This window comes from Rhea americana, unplaced genomic scaffold, assembly GCF_003343005.1.
Source record: "Rhea americana isolate MKP2758 unplaced genomic scaffold, rheAme1 scaffold_11, whole genome shotgun sequence".
In the NCBI taxonomy this organism is placed as follows: Eukaryota; Metazoa; Chordata; class Aves; order Rheiformes; family Rheidae; genus Rhea; species Rhea americana.
Genome location: NW_028185150.1, coordinates 2,358,172 through 2,375,679, shown reverse-complemented (window position 1 = coordinate 2,375,679; position 17,508 = coordinate 2,358,172). Strand labels below are relative to the sequence as shown.

The following is a 17,508-nucleotide window of genomic DNA, read 5'->3' as shown; positions in this document are numbered from 1 at the left end:
AATTTTAACTTCTCATAAAAAATAARCTGATGTATTTATAATTAAAGATTTTTCTGAAAGAACCTAAGCACACTGTTAGATACCATTTTGCTGCATTAAAGTGGCCTGTGTTAAGACCTTGTCCCAGGATCCTGCTCTGTATAAGCAGACTGCCATACTATCATCATTGGCTTGAGACATAAGGATCTGGCTGCTTGAAGTAGTTTGCAGCACAGGAGCCTCCAAGATTTAAAACAGAAAATGACAACTCCTAAAAGAAGCACATTCTGCTTACCTTATTCCTGTGCAACAGTCAAGGGACTGATTTGTGTAAATGAGAGCAACTAGAACTCCTTTYCTGCACTCACTAAAGTGCACACATCTGTACCCTCAAAAAAAGTTATATTTCTTTGCTCCTCTCTATCTGACAACAAAATCCTGATGAGATGCCACAAGTACTCAATTCGATATGATCTAAAATAAAGGTATCTTAAAATGGAAAAAAAAGATCACCCAAGTATGATGATTTCCAGCAGTAATGTAAGTGGAATGGTAAACTTCCTGAGCACTGTAAACATCGGCAAACTGTCGAAAAAAATTAAAAATAAAAATAAATTAAAAAATCAAGCACAGGGTCAGATTAATGGCATTTGTATGTTCTAATTCTTATCTAATTTTACTAAGCAGAGGATGAAAGATTAGTCTAGCAAAAAGCCACCAGAACAAATTCCCAGCATCTTACCATACATAAAAATGTCAGTCTGACACTAGAGGCAGATTAGATAACCAAATCATTGACAATAATGAGATTTGCAAGTTTTTAAAACAACCCTAACTGGCTACATCCTAAAATGTCCCTTTATATCAGAAAAGGGGAAAACAAAGGTTATTTTCTGGCTATTACAACCCCAGTGAATTTCTGCAGAAATCCAAGGCAAAGTAATAAAGATYTCTATTGCAAACTTAAAGGACAAGCAATAAATCTGTCTCTGAAAACACATACCAGAAACAAAATACAAAGCAAATACGCTTAGCAAACAATTTGTACTTTAGAAATGTAGAATAAATACACAAGAAGAAAATAAAAAATATACAAAATACATGAAAGGTGGGACCAACTGCAAGTGTCAAACAAATGGCTACACTTGAACAAAATATTGTTGGTCTGCTCAAAGTGATGCATTTGGAAACTTTTTGGATCAATTTGAGAAACACTTGCATCTGGTCCTTCGGAAATCTGACAGCATGGCCAGCTGGAAATTAATCCTTCATTATAAGATAGCTATTAGTAACTGCATTAATATATGATTCAAACCACAACATTAAGTTTAATTATATTACAACACATTGACATTTTGAACTTACACAGAAATCATCTACACTTTGTAGATGCTTCAGACAAGAGGGGAACTTCCATAATGTAAACAGTCATCATATAATGTAACAAAATGTTAATGACAGAAACACTGCATCCATTCTTATTTTTTGTTATGAAAATCAGTTATGAATAGTAAATCTAACACAACTGTATCAGCTCTATAAGGAGGAGATTCAGCATTTAAAATAATCAATTTGGCTAAARTGCTATTTGGAACAATACTGCTTTTCTGAACTCTTTTTATCTGCTTAAAAAGTCATTTCAGTGTGATGATTTGTGAACATGTAAGATAAAAATGTGCAGAATCAGATGTTTCATGTTGCTAGTCAGAGAAAACTTACTTGTTAAATAAAAAACAAGTATTTTAYCTTCCAGCCTCTCAAAGTTAAGAAACATTGAAAACCTACAAAATTCTCAATTTTGATTTAGTTTATTATCAAATCCGCAGGAGCCTATAATAATGCACAAGAAATTGCCCCAACGGTTTTGCTGTAACCTTTGATACTGTTACAGCGGTAATGCTTCCACATTCCTCTTYCACGGAGAATTTGGTCAATTGATCAGTTATAGCAGATCCTTGACAAAATGCGTACATTTACAGTGCATTTATGGTGTGAGGGCAGCTTTCAGGGAGGAGCCGACCAGCCCATCGGCAGTCTCTGGTAGGGCTATGCCACTGCCACCACCACACCCCACTGCACAGGGCTTTCTCCATCACTCAGACTGTCCTCAACAACTTCTACCAATATCACAGCATTAACTTTTTTTTTTTTTTTTTTTTTTTTGGGGGGGGGGGGAGAAAAATATGTAAAAGTCTTTCTTACAGCTTTCATCCCTCTGGTAAGGTCACTCTGGTTAGGAAAAGTAGGGCATTCGGATAAGAAGGGAAAAGAAGTTGGAAAACATGGAAAGCCCTTCTGCTGTTGCATAGTTTYGATTTTCTCTCAGTACAGGCCATGCTCAGCCCCCTCAAGAGACGCATATAACTTGTAAACATATCAAATGTCTAAGTAAGAGTTTCATGGTAGTATCAGTTTAGATAGACATCATCCATTGAAATGAATATGCATTTAAGTCTCTGTGCAATGCTTCTCTTTGGTGTTTATTTTGTATTCCCTCTTCCCCCCCAAAAGAGTGAAAGCCAAAGAGTCTACTTATATCTTCTGTTTACTGTACCTGAGTCTGCCGGTACTTGATAATCCACTTATGTGGTTTCCAACATAAATCAGAGGCAGAGGAAACAACTGTGACAAAATTAAAAGCACAGCTCAGATTAGATCTGATTTTTAAAAAACTGGTGAGAAACTTTATTTGATCGAATTTGGTATCTTTAATATTAGATGTATTTTTAAGAAGAAGAAAGATAGGTGTTAAAAGAAAAAAAACAAACTATAGTGCAAACTGACCTTCAGCGCTTGTTCATGGGACATTTATGATCCTATCTTTATGTATTCAGTGGAAAAGCAGTGATTTACCTCTAAAGAGACTTAGAGTCTATTTMGATTAAATTACATATATTTTACCTTAATTACTAAACCCCTCAGATTAATACCCTTCATAACGTTTGGATTTAGGGTTAAAAGTATYATTAATAACAATAAAATAAGCAAGAGAATATGGAGAGTAGAAGAACAGTGACAGAACTTCACAGCCTCAAAAAAAACCCTAAAAAGACAGTTATCGCCTGTAGGGGTCTGCTACAGTTCCGAATCCGTACTCCTCCACTGCAGGAAAGCTACACAAGATTAAAGTTGGCCAAGGCAGGTAGCAGGGACAAAGGTGGTGCGCGCACACGCTCCGGATCGGTGTCGGCCCGTGGAGCGGGCGGAAAGGCAAAGCCCCCACGCCGCGTCCCCCCGCGACGCCGCTGCGCTTGCTGGAGGGGGCCGGCGTCCTTCCCACCCTTGGGGCGCTGGGAAAACGTAGTGAGGAGCGGGCTGCTTTTCACCTACCTGAAAAGGCTATGCCATTCTTTTACGGCAAAGAGCAGGGAGGGGGAARGRMYWRSMAMMAAWKSSSMRSCTAAAAACACGAGCTTGCGACAGTACAGTAATTCACCGCCCCTTCCACAGGCTAAAATTCATACACAGGATGAAAACAGAGCTGATACAACACTCTCTTTCCTTTAATATTCGTGTAAAGGCAAAATTACAACCAGCTTTCCTTCGTCTAGCCCAACCTAAGAGATCAGTGAAATATTCACTTAAAAAGGGTCAAGAACTCCAAAGCTTTTTCACTAAAGTAAACACTTTGCTGCTTTAAAACTCTAGGCGAAACCACTGAGGCCATAAAGCCTGGGAGTCAAAGGGGACAATAAGCTTAGTATCAGGGACGCTGCAGTTATTTGTAACAGAGAAAGGGTGCTTTGCAAAGCAATCAAAGAGCAATGCCGCTGATTCACTGTGACTAGCCAGATCCCGCACCACAAGCCATTCGCAGCCGCTGCATGCTGCAGAGATGATGCATGTGATGTAAAGCACCCAAGATGCTAGAATCCTGATTCTGGTTTGGATGTCCTTGTATACAGTAATATCCACCCAGTTTACACGTTCGTCTATAAACTGCAGCTAGTCCCTACCTACAGTGTTTTCAGTAGGCATTATTTTAGTCCTTTCTATGGACCTGAAATAGTACCTTTGCAATCAAGTGCTGCTTGGGATTTTACTCGATGATTTATTATTTTTCTATTGTTTTTCACAAAGCCCTTTCACATTTCCAAGCAGCACCTCTCTTCATCCTATGAATCTGACAAAAATTCTCTCTTACACATAGATCTCACATCAGCCTCAGAAGGAGCTGTACAAATGCTGAAAAATACTTCAGCCATCTGAAAAAGTTTGTTCTGCTATCTGAAAACACAGCCTCTAATGCATCTTTTTCCGTGTACTACATAACCAAACGACATGAGATTGTACAGACAGACAGCAAGAATATTACAGTGAAATTAAAATGATTAAATCCAATGTGGAAATTAAACAAAGATACAGACAAACACATTTGGTAAACAAGCTCAAAAATTACACTGCTTTTCTTTCATAGCCTGTTTCCATTAGAAAAAAAATTTAAAGGCCCACAGAAAAAACACTATCATAAGAGTTAAAATTTTCTTATTAACATGAAGTCCTAAGTAATCCTTACCTTCACAGGTATACTTTTGTCAAAATCAGGGAAATTAATAATCTTATTTAATTTTGACACATACAAGATAAGTATGGTGGCTGCCATCTAAACAAAAAGAAAAAGGAACTCATGTAAAAGCAAAATCCTACTGTATGCACAAAAGAACTGCTTCAAAGACAAAATCATTGTATGCGTCTGACAAATGCTAGATGTTACGTATTTCAAAGAATGACACGGCATGCAATGAATAAACCAGGATAATCATTTTGTCTTACCAATTTTACCTGTTATTTATTTAAAACTTCAATATAAACACGATGTTTTTTACTGTCTTGAGAAAGTAAGTGGCACCTTGTGAAGCAACACAGGCTTATTAAGCAGCTGAGAAAACAAAACATGACTCAATCCCAGAATAATCTTGCTATTTTCACGCAGGCTTACGTCATGTCTGTGGAATCACTCCTGCGGCTTTTTTGGTAATGTGAAAGGGGGTCAGGCATGGATCAGTCTGTTGGCAAGTGGGCAAAAACCCATAAGCATACAATCAGAATGAAGGAGAGTATCTGAGCAAATACATGCCACTAGAGTTTAATGTTGGACACGAGATGGAAAAAATTGTTATGTTTTCCTTATACAAAAATAAAATAATTGTAAATCTGCAAGGACAGGGTAAAATAGTGCTCTGAACTATATCTAGAGATTAAGTCGCTTCATATGCTCTTTTCAAAGTGTTTGGGGAAATCTGCGATGGGTCAGTGGAAAAGCATGGAAATGCCATTGAGTCTCAGGTTCTGCAAAGAAACAAGGCTGTATCATTGCCCTTGGTGTGAAGTATTACCATATTTTCCACTCTGCCTTCCACTGAAGCACAAGCTCCCCAAGGACGTGTGGTTCCTGAGCCATCCTGAAGTACACCCTGATATACCAACCCTCTTTCGCTCCACCTTTCACAATAAACATATGACATTTTACTCTCTTCAACATCATACAGTAAAGATATGCAGCAGCCTGTTTTCTGCTCTTCCTCCTTGCTCATTACCACGGCACCTTGACATAAAATGCATCCTTTCTTCTACATGTATTTATCTAAGCAATATTTGCCTCAACGCTCCAGCTTTCCTAGACATCCCTTTGCAGAGTTGCCCATTCCTGTATTTTCTTTTTTTTTTTAACAGGCCATGTGCACAACTGTTTGAACCTTTGTTTTACAGTGATGTCTACCAACAAAAATCTTACAAAAATCTGTTGTAGCAATGTAAATTGCTTACAGGCAAAAACGACAACAGAGAACCAAAACTGCGTAGCAGTCCTCACAGAAAATTGCAATGAAAAGGAGAAGATTTAAGAGGAAATACACAAGCAGTTTGTCTACATACAGAGGCACTGACTCTCCATATATTTCACAAATGCTCAAGGACTCTCCCAGGACCCGTGCAGTTCCTAGGAAACTTGACAGTTTTGAAGGCCAGATTTCTCAATTATTGAGTCCTACAACACAGATTAATAACATTTCCAGTCCTTTATGTGACTTTTCCTAGACAACAGTTTTGACTTGAACTGGGTTTCCTCCATCTCACTAAAATAAATCACTTTTCCTTATACTGGGACTAATTCAGAAGAGTAGCAGTGCATTATAATAGGGATTTATTCTTCTAAAATATATCTCTATGATAAACAAATTTAATTTACAACATAATCAATAAACTTAGTATGCTTTATTTGGGAACATACCTGTCCAATTCCAAGAAATATTGGTGATGGGAAGCTGAAAAATATAAACAGATATTTAATAAAGAGAGAAAAAAAAAGGACAAGTTCAAAATTAGCAATGAAGTGAACAACTCACTATATGGATGACTGGCAAGAATTTCAGGAAAGCAGAGGAACTGCAACACTTGCTAGAGTTCTAGTATTTTACTGTTGCAGCAGGATAACAAGTCACATCAAAATAACTCAGCATACACTCTGATGACCAGTTTTAAAGAGTCAGTTGTTTCTGATGCATTTATAAGTAAATGTTTCATATTTGGAGAACAGCAAAGAAAAAAAAAGCATAATTTTGGGGAGGCCTCACATACACAAAATATCCTAGAACTGCATGGTTGGTTAAATCTCTTGCACTTGGAAGCTTATCCTCACTGCTGAACCAGGTTAAAAGTATGTTTTCATAAAAGGAAAGCACTTATTTTAGAAATACTTACTGGTTCCTAAAAAGGCTAAACACCTACCGCACCCTTTCAGTTAGCTTCAGTTGTAAGCATGGATGCTTGAACATTAAGAAAGTAGAAGCTTTAGCGGGATGCTGGAAGAACCCAAGAGCATCTGGGATGGCTTTTTTTTTTTTCCCCTAAATCCACATCAAGTTAAAGCAACAATGAAGCTGCAGCAGGAAGTGCTAATTCTCAGTGTGCCTATCGGGATACAAGCAAAGAAATTATTTAGTATGGGCAACCACTAGAGTTTAGAACCTCTCTGACCAAAAGGTTTAGGTGTTGAAGAGCTTCCTAAACATAATTTGCTACTTTCCAGGAATCAGGCAGCATTTTGCTGAACTGCATTTTTGTGGATGGTCACACAGGAACTTACTTGCAGGGAATCTGAAACAAAAAACTATTTTATTTCCCTCTCATGCCTGTAAAAAGAAATGCCTTAAGAACTTCCGCCTTCTTGACAAACTCTGTAATTTTCCATTACCACAAACTACTTGAGGCTGTGGCTATGTATTGCAGAGGTCACCAAGAACTGCTAAAATGCTGTTTGGCGTGCTGGGAGCTGAAGCGAGTGACACTGGAATGGGAACGTAGTTTTAGCAAAAGAAAAAAAAACACTCCCAGACATGGCAGGAAGGTCATAAGGACCCTGGAGCCATAATGTAGATAAGAGGTTAGGAAAGGCCAGCAGTAAAAAGATTCCAGGAAACAAAGGTATTAGGAGAAAGAAGAGCAGAGCTTCCATTTATAATTATGTTACACCTGACCTGTGTTTTAGCTTTTACTAACACTTATACAACATAAATATGGAGTTTTTATTCACTTATATGAGATAGTTGTTTCCACACTTTTTTTGACTTGCAGATCCCTAAAAATTCCCAACAGTGTTGTAGGCTCTTTATATAAAATTTAGGCTAACTGATGGTCTTGCTTTCCTTGATCATCTTTCACAGACATGGTACAAGTATGCCAGGGACTTACAGAGATCTACAGACCATGAGATGAAAACCACTATAAAACAAAAACGAAACTGGTCTCATATGATATATTTAGGAGACAAGTGACATGGAGTACTTGCTTGTTCAAATAGCATTGAATATTAGAAAAGAACAGCAAAGATAGCTTCCGTTTGCCTTTTTTTCCCCCTCCTTTTGTAGGAACTCATAATGAGCTAAGACACAGCAAATACAGGAAACCTTAACCCGAGAATATAGCTTTAAAAATCCTGAGATCACAGTTGCAGGGCTATRATTCCATGTGGGACTCCACATCCAGTCAATGGTGTAGCACCTGTAGTGTTTTTGTGATTAGAGAGGTTTTTCAGCTACCTTGAACAGAAAGGTTCTTTCAAGAAGATGTAGAGATTGTAATCATCAGCAGCATGAGCTGATGCAATTAGAAACTGCCAAGCTAAATGCAGGTCTTTAGTGGAGTATACAGTGAGCCTGAAGCTGCCATTGATGGGCCTTGTGGAATTGGACGCCACACACTGCGACTGAGCCCAGGTTAATTATTTTAGAGTGCAGGATCATGCTTAACATTTGAATTTACTCTTTGGAATTTTGCATGTAGTTATGACCCATGATCAACAAAAATTCCTTTTATGCAAGCAACCGTCCATCTGGCCTATCAGTTAGTAAACATTAACTAGCTTTTATCAAATGCGCAGCTATTGGGAAAGAATCACTTTTCCATCTGACTGAGCAGTGGTTTAGCCCATGAGATCTGCAGGCTCTCTGAATCGAGCTAATCCTTCCTTTACGTGTGCAAGGAAGACGCTAATGGCATCGATGATCTTCCTGCGCTGCGGCTGGTGACAAGAGCACTAATAAATACACCAACTTTGCAGTGTTGCTGAGGTCCGCAGGCACCTCTGGAGGTCGCCCAGCCCGGCCCCTCTGCTCAAAGCTGGGTCAGACGCCCSAGGTAGCCTGGGGAAGGCAAATTCACTTGCTTGGTGTCAGATTACTCTACTTACTTCCACGTCTGACCTGTCTTTCTAAACAAATCGGTGTGGCTGGGGTCGGCGTTACTGAGCTCCTGCCTAGGACCAGGACCTCCGCTGGGGCCGGGGCCAGCGCGCTGGAGAAGGCAGTCGGGGCGCTGAGCGAAGCCGAGCGGCTCCGCCGACAACAGCTTCTCCCCCGCGGCTTTAAGCACGTTGTTCAGGCGGTGGGGGGAACCTCCACTTCGCGCTCGGCATCGGCGCTCAGMGGGGTGAAGGACCCACTGGTGGCAGATTTACGGGTGCCGCGCACCGAGCGCGCTGCCGTCGGCCCCGAGCCTCGGGCGCGGCGTGCGCGGCGCGCAGCTCGGCCCCGGAACGGCGCAGACCGGCCCCGGGGCGCGCACTCACCTGTAGGCGCTCAGCAGCGCCTTGTTCACCAGCACGATCAGGAAGGAGCACGTCCCGTAGAAGAGCGCCGAGAGCGCCCGGGCCAGCGGCGGCGCCGCCGCCGGCTCCTCCGCGCCCTGCCCGGCGCTCATGGCCGCGGGCCGCCGCGGCCCCAGCGCGCCCGGCGCAAGGGCGCCCGGCACGGCCCGGCCCGGCCCGGCCCGGCCCGGGACGGCCCCTCCTCCTCATCCTCATTCGCTCTTCTCGGGGCGCCGCCTCCACGCGCGCACACACACACTCGCTCCGGGGGCCGTGGGCTGTTACAAGGAGCCTTCCCGCGTTTTACACACGGGATTATTCCAGCGGAAAATAGGCGACGCGATCAGCAGCGATCCCAAAATCCGTGGTTCCGTTAAAAAAAAAAAAAATCTTTCCTTTTTGTGAAGGTATAAAAGACTGCAAAATCCATGGTGAGAACTATCAAGATCTAATCCCTGCTGCCATCGTCAAAGAACTCTGAAGAATTGGCCTCTGAATGTGCTTTAAAAGGTAAACTTGTAAATGTGTGAAATTTCACCAAACAGAACATAAAAGTATTCTTTTTTCCTGTCACATCAATAGGATTATAGAAATAAGGAAGAGCAGAAGTATTAAGAATTACCAAATACCACACATACATGCTAAACTTGAAAATTAAATCAACCTTTTATTCAAAGCGCCTATTAAAATGACAGCATATTTACTCTTCTGTTGTTAAGTCACGGCAAACTACAACTTAATCTTATGAAGCACAGAACACTTCAGGGTATCTTATATGTAATCACTTTTTAATAAAACAAAAAGCAGTCTTCCACACCTCAGTTTTTTAACTTGATATTTTACACCCTACATGTCACAAAGCAAAACTGCTTGAGCTGTCTGAATTTTGTCTACAGCTAAGTAAAATTCAGTGTACTTGTCATACCAGATGAATATTCTGCAAGTTGCCCAAAGCATTACAGCTGATTAGGAAGATCAAATTATTGAAATAAGCTATGACTTCAGCCTGCAACTGGCTGGTGATTACAAGTCTTGTGCCCTGTGAAATACTACTCAGAAGCAGTTTTCAAGATTCACAAGTACAACAGATCAACACTCAGGATTTATTTTAGGATCAGATTATTTGTACGCAGCCAACTGAATGGTCAAAAGGATTCAATTTGCTTTAAAGTTCTGAACTGACACACATTAACTGCGAGGCAGTTTTATGTAGGCTAAGAAGCCCTGAAGGATTACAAAGTGTTTTGTTTCCTTAAGCCCAAGAGACTTGAAAGAGAAACAAATAAACCTGAGGTCAACTAAGTTTAGGAACTGAAAATAGAAATTAAACCATATCATGGTGCAAAAACTAATTACATTCAATGAAGGTGATTTTTTTTAAAAAAAAATGATTATTCTCTAGTTAAGTGCATCAATACATGATTTTAAACAAACGAGGTTAATACARTTTCTCTACCACAGCAGGTATCAATTATCAGAGAACATAATCCAACAGTTGCAGTTTCTGCTGTAAAATTACAGTATATCTCTTAAACAGCTGTATGCATCTAGCCAGTCTATAACAAGTAATTGAACAATTCTTCCTCTTGATCAAGCAAAAGGGAAAGCTTGATCTCATCTGAATTTCCTGACCTTCAATGAGAAGCAGGAGTTAAGAGCAAGCAGGTCAGTAAGTATAAATTAACATCCTTAAAGCAGTAGCTAAGTTGGGAAAAAAAAAAAAAAGTATGTCCAATTTGAAAACAAAATTTTGTTAGCATATTAGGAATCTCTGGTTGCCTTCCAAGCAAAGTATACAAAAAAAAAAATCATGAGACAATGGAAATCATGTGAGCCAAAGGTATTGGAAACTAGATAATACTCATGAGGTGACAAAATGTCCTGCTAAACATTTTCCATCTGCATCTGAAAGTACTAGGCAGTGTTCTGCAACTTCATTTATTTGGGAAATATATGAAATCACATAGCTAACACACCTTTGGAAGCCTATTTTCTAGTTGTATAGTGAATACTTTTCTGCAGTGTTTAATTGAAAGCTGTGCTACAGTTAGTGAACACAAAATTGGCATGTTATCCTGAAGTAAAGCAATAAGGTGGCTTTATGCACGGGAAGTATGGAGGCTTCTATTTGCTAATAAACATACAAAAGCAGTACTTTAAAACTTAGTGTTTGCTAATAAGAGATCTAAAATAGTTTACTACAAATCAATACCACCCTGTAAATACCCACTTTATTAACAAAAACAAGTGCCAAATCATTACAGGGTCCAAAAATATCTGAAAAAAATATTACCAATTGTTTACCTTTGTCTAGACTTTGCAAGACTAATCATTTTCAGATAAACCCAACAATGTGCAAAGGTTCCTAACATCTTATGTTAGGAGTAACAAGTGCTACTCAAACCAAGAGATTCTGCTGAGATCAAATCAAAAAACATAAAATAGCAAAGTCAAGTCTCATACCTTGAGCAGTCACAGTGAAGATCCTGAACTATCTTACAGTTTCCTGCACAAAGCAGTTTCTTCCCCTCTACAAGTTGAGATATCTAAGCTTTCCCTTCTGCCTTAGTGATACTAAGTAAAAAATACTGACACTAGAAAAGATGGTTCCATTGCTGCTTATAGTATTTTCAGACCTACCATTTAAAATAATTTTGCTTAAATAGTCAGATAAATACTTTTCCTTTTGTCAGCCTTCTTTGGCTACACGTACCATTCTGCTAATCACAAACACTCTGTTCAGAAAGTCCTTCCTGTGTAAACTGCTACAAATAAATGAGTTAACCTTGCAAAATCTAGCTTCCCACAACATTAATTTGTCCACCCTGCATTATGCAGTCCCATATTTACAAAATACTTAAAAACTTTACATCTGTCTTATACCTTACAAAAAGTGCAATTCTCTCACCTCATGTTACGAGGCAACAACATTCTTCATAAATTCTACAGAATAGCAGCCTATGAGAAGCAAATAAGGTGCTTAGCTTATGCCCAGGATCTAACTGGTTAAGTACCACCAGGAAGTACATTTTGTATAGGCAGACTCTGTTCCTATACTACTGTCGCAGCGGTGCCACAGCAAGGTTTGCAAGCTCAATGAGAGCCAATGCGCCATGCATGCGTTCACGCTGTTCCTGGAGGCGGCGATGGTGAGCAGCTGAATGAGCGCTGCTTTTGTCTTCATCATCCTCTTCATCAGACTGAAGATATTCCATTGGGTCCTGCTGTTCCTGATCTGTCTTCTGCATTGCTTTACTTTTCAAAGCAGGAGCACGCTGTTCTCTAGTCTCCCAGTATCTACAGATCAAAGGTRGAGAATGCTTTTAAATAATGTATAACTCACATATCAACTACCATTCAAAGCTGGCCCAAACCTCTCAAGCACTGATGCTAATCAATGCATTTGGTTTTATCTTTCAACTCTTACACAGTGGTATTTAAGCTGTCAGAGGCCTCTTTTGCTCAGCATTTTTAGCAGGTTCTCGTGAAACAAAGAGAAGTTAAGTGAAGAAGGAAAAATAGATGAGACAAGGCCCCAGGAGGAACTTTGTCTTAACCATAAGTCAATACTTCTTAAAGAAAAGGCAACATTGAGCTGAATCATGCTAAGGAACAGCCAGTTTGGATTGTTAGGGGTTTCCACCTGCAAGAAGTGACCACAGAAGAGCTTTCTCAGGCTGCTGTGTTAGGACTTAAGAGAGAGATCACACCATAAAGGGAACTTACTTTGCTAGCCACTCAGCCACAGCTTTGTTATCAGCCGTCTGTTTTTTACTGAGTCTGTCTGTGAGTTCTTCCCTCCTCAGCCGGGCATAGGGATGCTTGGGGCAATGACGGTTTGCATGCGTGAATCTGCTTAAACAGCCTTAAAAAACAGAAAATACCAATGCACAACATATTAAGGAAAGCAGTCCATCAACACGAAAGCCTAACATCCATGGGATGAAGATGCTGCTGAATGTAACCTTCTGCACTCCACAGAAAGCTGGATTCAGTTGAGAACGGCACATTCAGCTTGCATGCCTGTACCACACCCAATCATTTTTTACATTAGTATCAACTAATKCAATTAGTGACAAACTGCTTATATAATATATCCAATTCTTACATATAAGTCTGCATGATTATATGGAGATTTTACATGGCTCCTCCCTTCCTTAGATGCTAAGATCCAAAGCTTTTATACACAGTACTGCCACATAAGCATACCTACATTCCCAGTGCTAGACTGACCCTATTTCTGAATGCCCAAGTTACTTTCCGGTGGCTCACCATTCTCTGAGCAGACGAAAGGCTTTTCCCCTGTGTGAAGACGCTGGTGAGTTTTAAGCTGCCCACTCTGAACAAAGGCTTTCCCGCAATCTGGGTAGTCACACAAATAAGGCCTTTCACCTTAAAAATAATGACAGAATAGATTAGTGACAGCTGAATATGAAAGAAGAGGCATCATAGTATCCCATGGTGGTCCTTGGCTTGAGACTTACACAATCAAACTTTCCTTTTACTTTCTCAGACACTCATATCTACTCAAAAAGCCTTAGTATACCAGACAGGGACCCATTCTTACCCCAAACAGATTTTGATGTCAAAGTGCATATTAAATACAGCTAGATTATTCCAGTCACACTGAAAGTCAGCTTCAGGTGGGTTGAGTGGGAGATAACCCTAGAAGGTATAAAAAGGATGGGCTGAGGGCAATGCAGAAAAAGATAAAYCCCACTCCACAACCTCGAGGAAAAGAAAGAGGTTTCTTGTATGTTACAGTCTTTTTTTTTTCTTTCTTTTGGAATGCAGTAGAAATGTAGAAATTCAAGTGAGGCAGAAGAAGAACCATTGCACATCTCATTTGAAGGTGTTGTAGCGCTCTATCAAGGAGCCATCCTTACTTCTGTTCAATTCAAGCAGCTGATGCAGCGGCAAGTAATGCCCTCCTCTCTGCCACTTAAAACTTCTAAGGAAGAAAGCTTATTAGCGTACAGGTTTCCTGTAAGACTGCAAAATGACAGTCATGACAGCATCTCAGCATTTTTGGTATAAGAAAAGGCAGTTTGACAGAAGAGAAGAATTTGGTAATGTTTTTTTCCCTCTGAGCATTCCATCCTGCCCTTCAATCTTTCATGATAGTTTTTTTTTTTTTGGGGGGGGGGGAGGAAGGGGGAGAGCAGAGGTGTTTGTTTTTAAGCACTTTTTTGAGATGAATCTTTCCTAAAGCATTGGTATAGCTACAAATAACACAGTTACAAAATTTGTGTGGAATGAAACATGCTCAGTATATTGTATACATAGCATCATATAGTAGAACAAGTAATGTAATTCAAGTTACAATGAGGAACACTTTGTCATTATCAAAACCTGAACTAGGGCAATAATTGAGGTCAACAATACAGGAAAGTATAATATTGTATATTCCATCTTCTTGATGTATAGCATCATCATATATACATTTAAGAAGATGTATAACCATCTTCTTAGATAATATTACTGAACTTTTTCAAAAASGTTGTAATGAATATACAGAGAGACAAACTTACTCTAGACTTGAGCCAAGAAAGCTCTCTCAGGCCAGCTATCGAGAACTTCTGTATGCAAACTGTAACAACGGGAACTAGCATCTGTCTCCTCTCTGTCTCTCAAGAAGTATGGTTGAGTGCATGCTTGAAAAATGTGTCTCACACCACCACTCTTCAGTAAGCACAGCTATAAGARGGTGATGTGGCCTTACTAAGTTACAGAAACACCATGCAGAATTCTTCTCAATTAAGTAGTCCATGTTTAATTTCCAAGTTCAATACATAATTCAAGCAAGCGAAATAAAAACATATTCTGATGAGAAAGTATGAAGAAACTAGCCTTTAATATGAATATACAGTCTTGCTTTATTTTAGTCAGAAAAAAAGACTACAGGAACCAAGGACTTCGTTGTTTTTAAATGTATATGATAGTTCACATTTTATTACAAAACACAGAATCATGTTAGAATGCGAGGAAAAAAATTAGTTAAAGAAAACACAACAGAACAAAAAAAATCCTCTTTTGCAGTTCAAGCTCAAATTGGCAGTGAGTTGAAACTGCAGTTTAACTGAACTGTGATGTGCCTTCCACAGATGCTTTGTATTTACAGTTTGGTAAATTAAAGTGACCACCTCCAGCCCAGAAAATAAATTCTAAATAAGGAGATGAAGGGAAAACAACAGTGATTTAAGCTACACAATTTAAGGTATTAGATTGTACAATTTGCCAGTTTCCTTTTAAGGTATGTTCTCCTGTGAAAGATACTGTTCAATTACTGTGATAACTACAAATGCTAAGGAAATAGTCTCTCTCAGAGAGACCTGGACAAGCRGTTGGAGATGGGCGGAGAGAAACCTCTCGAGGTTCAACAAGGGCAAGTGCAGGGTCCTGCACCTAGAGAGGAATAAMTCTATGCASCAGTACAAGCTGGGGGCTGACCTTCTGGAAAGCAGCTCTGCAGAAAAGGACCTGGGAGTGCTGGTGGATGACAAGTTGACTATGAGCCAGCAAATGTGCCCCTGTGCCCAGGAAGGCCAATGGTATCCTGGGCTGCATTGGAAAGTGTTGCCAGCAGGTCAAGGCAGGTGATCCTGCCCCTCTACTCAGCCCTGGTGAGGCCTCGTCTCGAGTACTGYGTCCAGTTGYGGGCTGCCCACTACAAGAGAGACATGTAACTACTGGAGAGAGCCCAGYGAAGGGCTACGGAGATGATCAGAGGGCTGGAGCACCTGCCCTATGAGGAACGGCTGCAAGAGCTGGGCCTCTTCAGCCTGCGGAAGAGAGAACTGAAGGGGAATCTTATCAATGTGTGCAAGTATCTGAAGGGTGGGTGTCTCAGAGATGGAGGCTGGACTCTTTTCAGTAGTGTCATGTGAAAGGACAAGAGACAACAGGTAAAAACTGAACCACAGGAAGTTCTGCCTGAACGTGAGGGGGAATTTCTTTCCTGTGAGAGTGACAGAGCACTGAACCAGGTTGCCCAGAGACATTGTAGAGTCTCCTTCTCTTGAGATATTCAAAATCCACCTGGATGCAACCCTSTCTAACATGCTSTAGGTGACCCTGCTTATGCAGGGAGGTTGGACTAGATGATCTTCAGAGGTCCCTTCCAGCCTTACTGATTCTGTGAAACTGGTTCTTACTCACATGGAACAGGCAGTCAGAATGAAAAATATTGTCACGTGCAGAACACCAAGCTTTGAAAGCTTTTTCTTCCTGCTATGTAAATCTCTTAACAATAGTAGAAAAAATATTTACACTATTTGCCTTCGCCCAAATTGCTGCTACAGTTACCATTATTGACAAAAGTAGTAAAAGACCTAATTTTTTTTTYCCCAGCTGCACTAACATGCCTTGGGAGAAGAGTGTATTTAGTTACCTTCAAATATTGATGGGATGAGGGTTCCCCCCCAGGCTCTTTTTAAGTGGTTTATATCAGCTAGTCACATTTTCTTTTTAGTCTCTTCACCTACCAGTATGGGTTCGTTTGTGTGCCTGCAGTGACTTCTCCCGTGGAAACACCCTGTTGCAGATATTACAACGTATTCTGCTAGAGGAATGCTCTCCTTCATTTATTAGGTCACGAACCGTGTCTGCTCTTGGTCGGCCACGCCTTATTCCATCCTGCATCAAAAYAATTAAGAAACTGAATCATCATGCTTTTCCATGTAAGCCATTTAGAAGAAGAAACGAAAAGAAAAGAGAAGCAATCCAAAGGATTTGTAGGCAGCAACAACTTTCCCTGCAGGAACATGGAAATAAGTTACCAATTCATTRGAAGAACACTGTAACAGTTTTCCTAGTTTAGTTTTAAAACAAGTTAATTAAACAATTATATGTAACTCTGAACTAGTCTACTGCAGACAGGAAAAAGCAAAATTCAGAGKGGTACAACTTAAATGCAGTTTTTGAAGGTGTATGGCAATATGAGTGCTCTTATGTAATCTCAATATAATTGAAGAACTTGCTAAATGAGTACACGGGACACCACGTGCTTTCTTCATGGAAGACCTCGGCAGAGGTATAAYACATTTTCATCATCCTCAAAATATTTTGCACAGCCATAATGCAGATCTGCCTGGGATCGGTAAGACAGCAGAGCTGTGCAAACTACGTCTGAACTTCCTTGACAGTACAGGTTATGGCTCGGAGGAGTCACTAGGTGGCAGTGTTAGTTTTTTAAAGTTTTCTCCCCCAACACGTGCCTTTGAAGGCGATGCCGGCAGCTCAAGAGCCCGGCAACAGCGGTGTCCGGGACGGGGGGGGGGATCGGCTCTGCCCAGCCCCACCGCTGCCGACCTACGCCTCACGGACCGCCGAAGGCGGCACGAAGCGGGCCGAGGGCGCGGTAGCGCGGCGGCGACGCCGCTCCTCGCCCCGGCGGAGGGCCGGCCGGCCGCCCGTCCCCCGCCCGGCCGTTGGCGGGTTACCGCCCC

General features: G+C 40.7%; 2 protein-coding genes across 7 annotated transcripts in view; both read right to left on the bottom strand.

Moving 5' to 3' along the window:
- SLC35D2 (solute carrier family 35 member D2) overlaps positions 1-9,239 on the bottom strand; it is a 34,885-nt gene extending 25,646 nt beyond the window's left edge. For 4 of the 6 annotated variants that reach the window (XM_085312812.1, XM_085312802.1, XM_085312841.1 and 1 more), the window contains exons 1-5: positions 9,044-9,239; positions 6,209-6,242; positions 4,496-4,582; positions 2,534-2,601; positions 493-564 (exon numbers count right to left, since the gene is read on the bottom strand). In XM_085312812.1, coding sequence (XP_085168938.1) covers positions 493-564; positions 2,534-2,601; positions 4,496-4,582; positions 6,209-6,242; positions 9,044-9,174 — 392 coding nt within the window. In that variant the 5' untranslated portion in view covers positions 9,175-9,239. Of the gene's footprint in view, positions 1-492; positions 565-2,533; positions 2,602-4,495; positions 4,583-6,208; positions 6,243-6,678; positions 6,728-9,043 lie in introns of those variants that run through there. The other 2 variants (XM_085312850.1, XM_085312821.1) reach the window with 2 other exon arrangements.
- A 488-nt stretch (positions 9,240-9,727) lies between these two features.
- The window catches only part of ZNF367 (zinc finger protein 367), an 8,621-nt gene continuing 840 nt past the window's right edge, over positions 9,728-17,508 (bottom strand). Inside the window, exons 2-6 of the mRNA XM_085312176.1 lie at positions 16,840-16,871; positions 16,546-16,718; positions 13,334-13,453; positions 12,788-12,926; positions 9,728-12,358 (exon numbers count right to left, since the gene is read on the bottom strand). Coding sequence (XP_085168302.1) covers positions 12,118-12,358; positions 12,788-12,926; positions 13,334-13,453; positions 16,546-16,718; positions 16,840-16,871 — 705 coding nt within the window. The 3' untranslated portion in view covers positions 9,728-12,117. The remainder of the gene's footprint in view (positions 12,359-12,787; positions 12,927-13,333; positions 13,454-16,545; positions 16,719-16,839; positions 16,872-17,508) is intronic.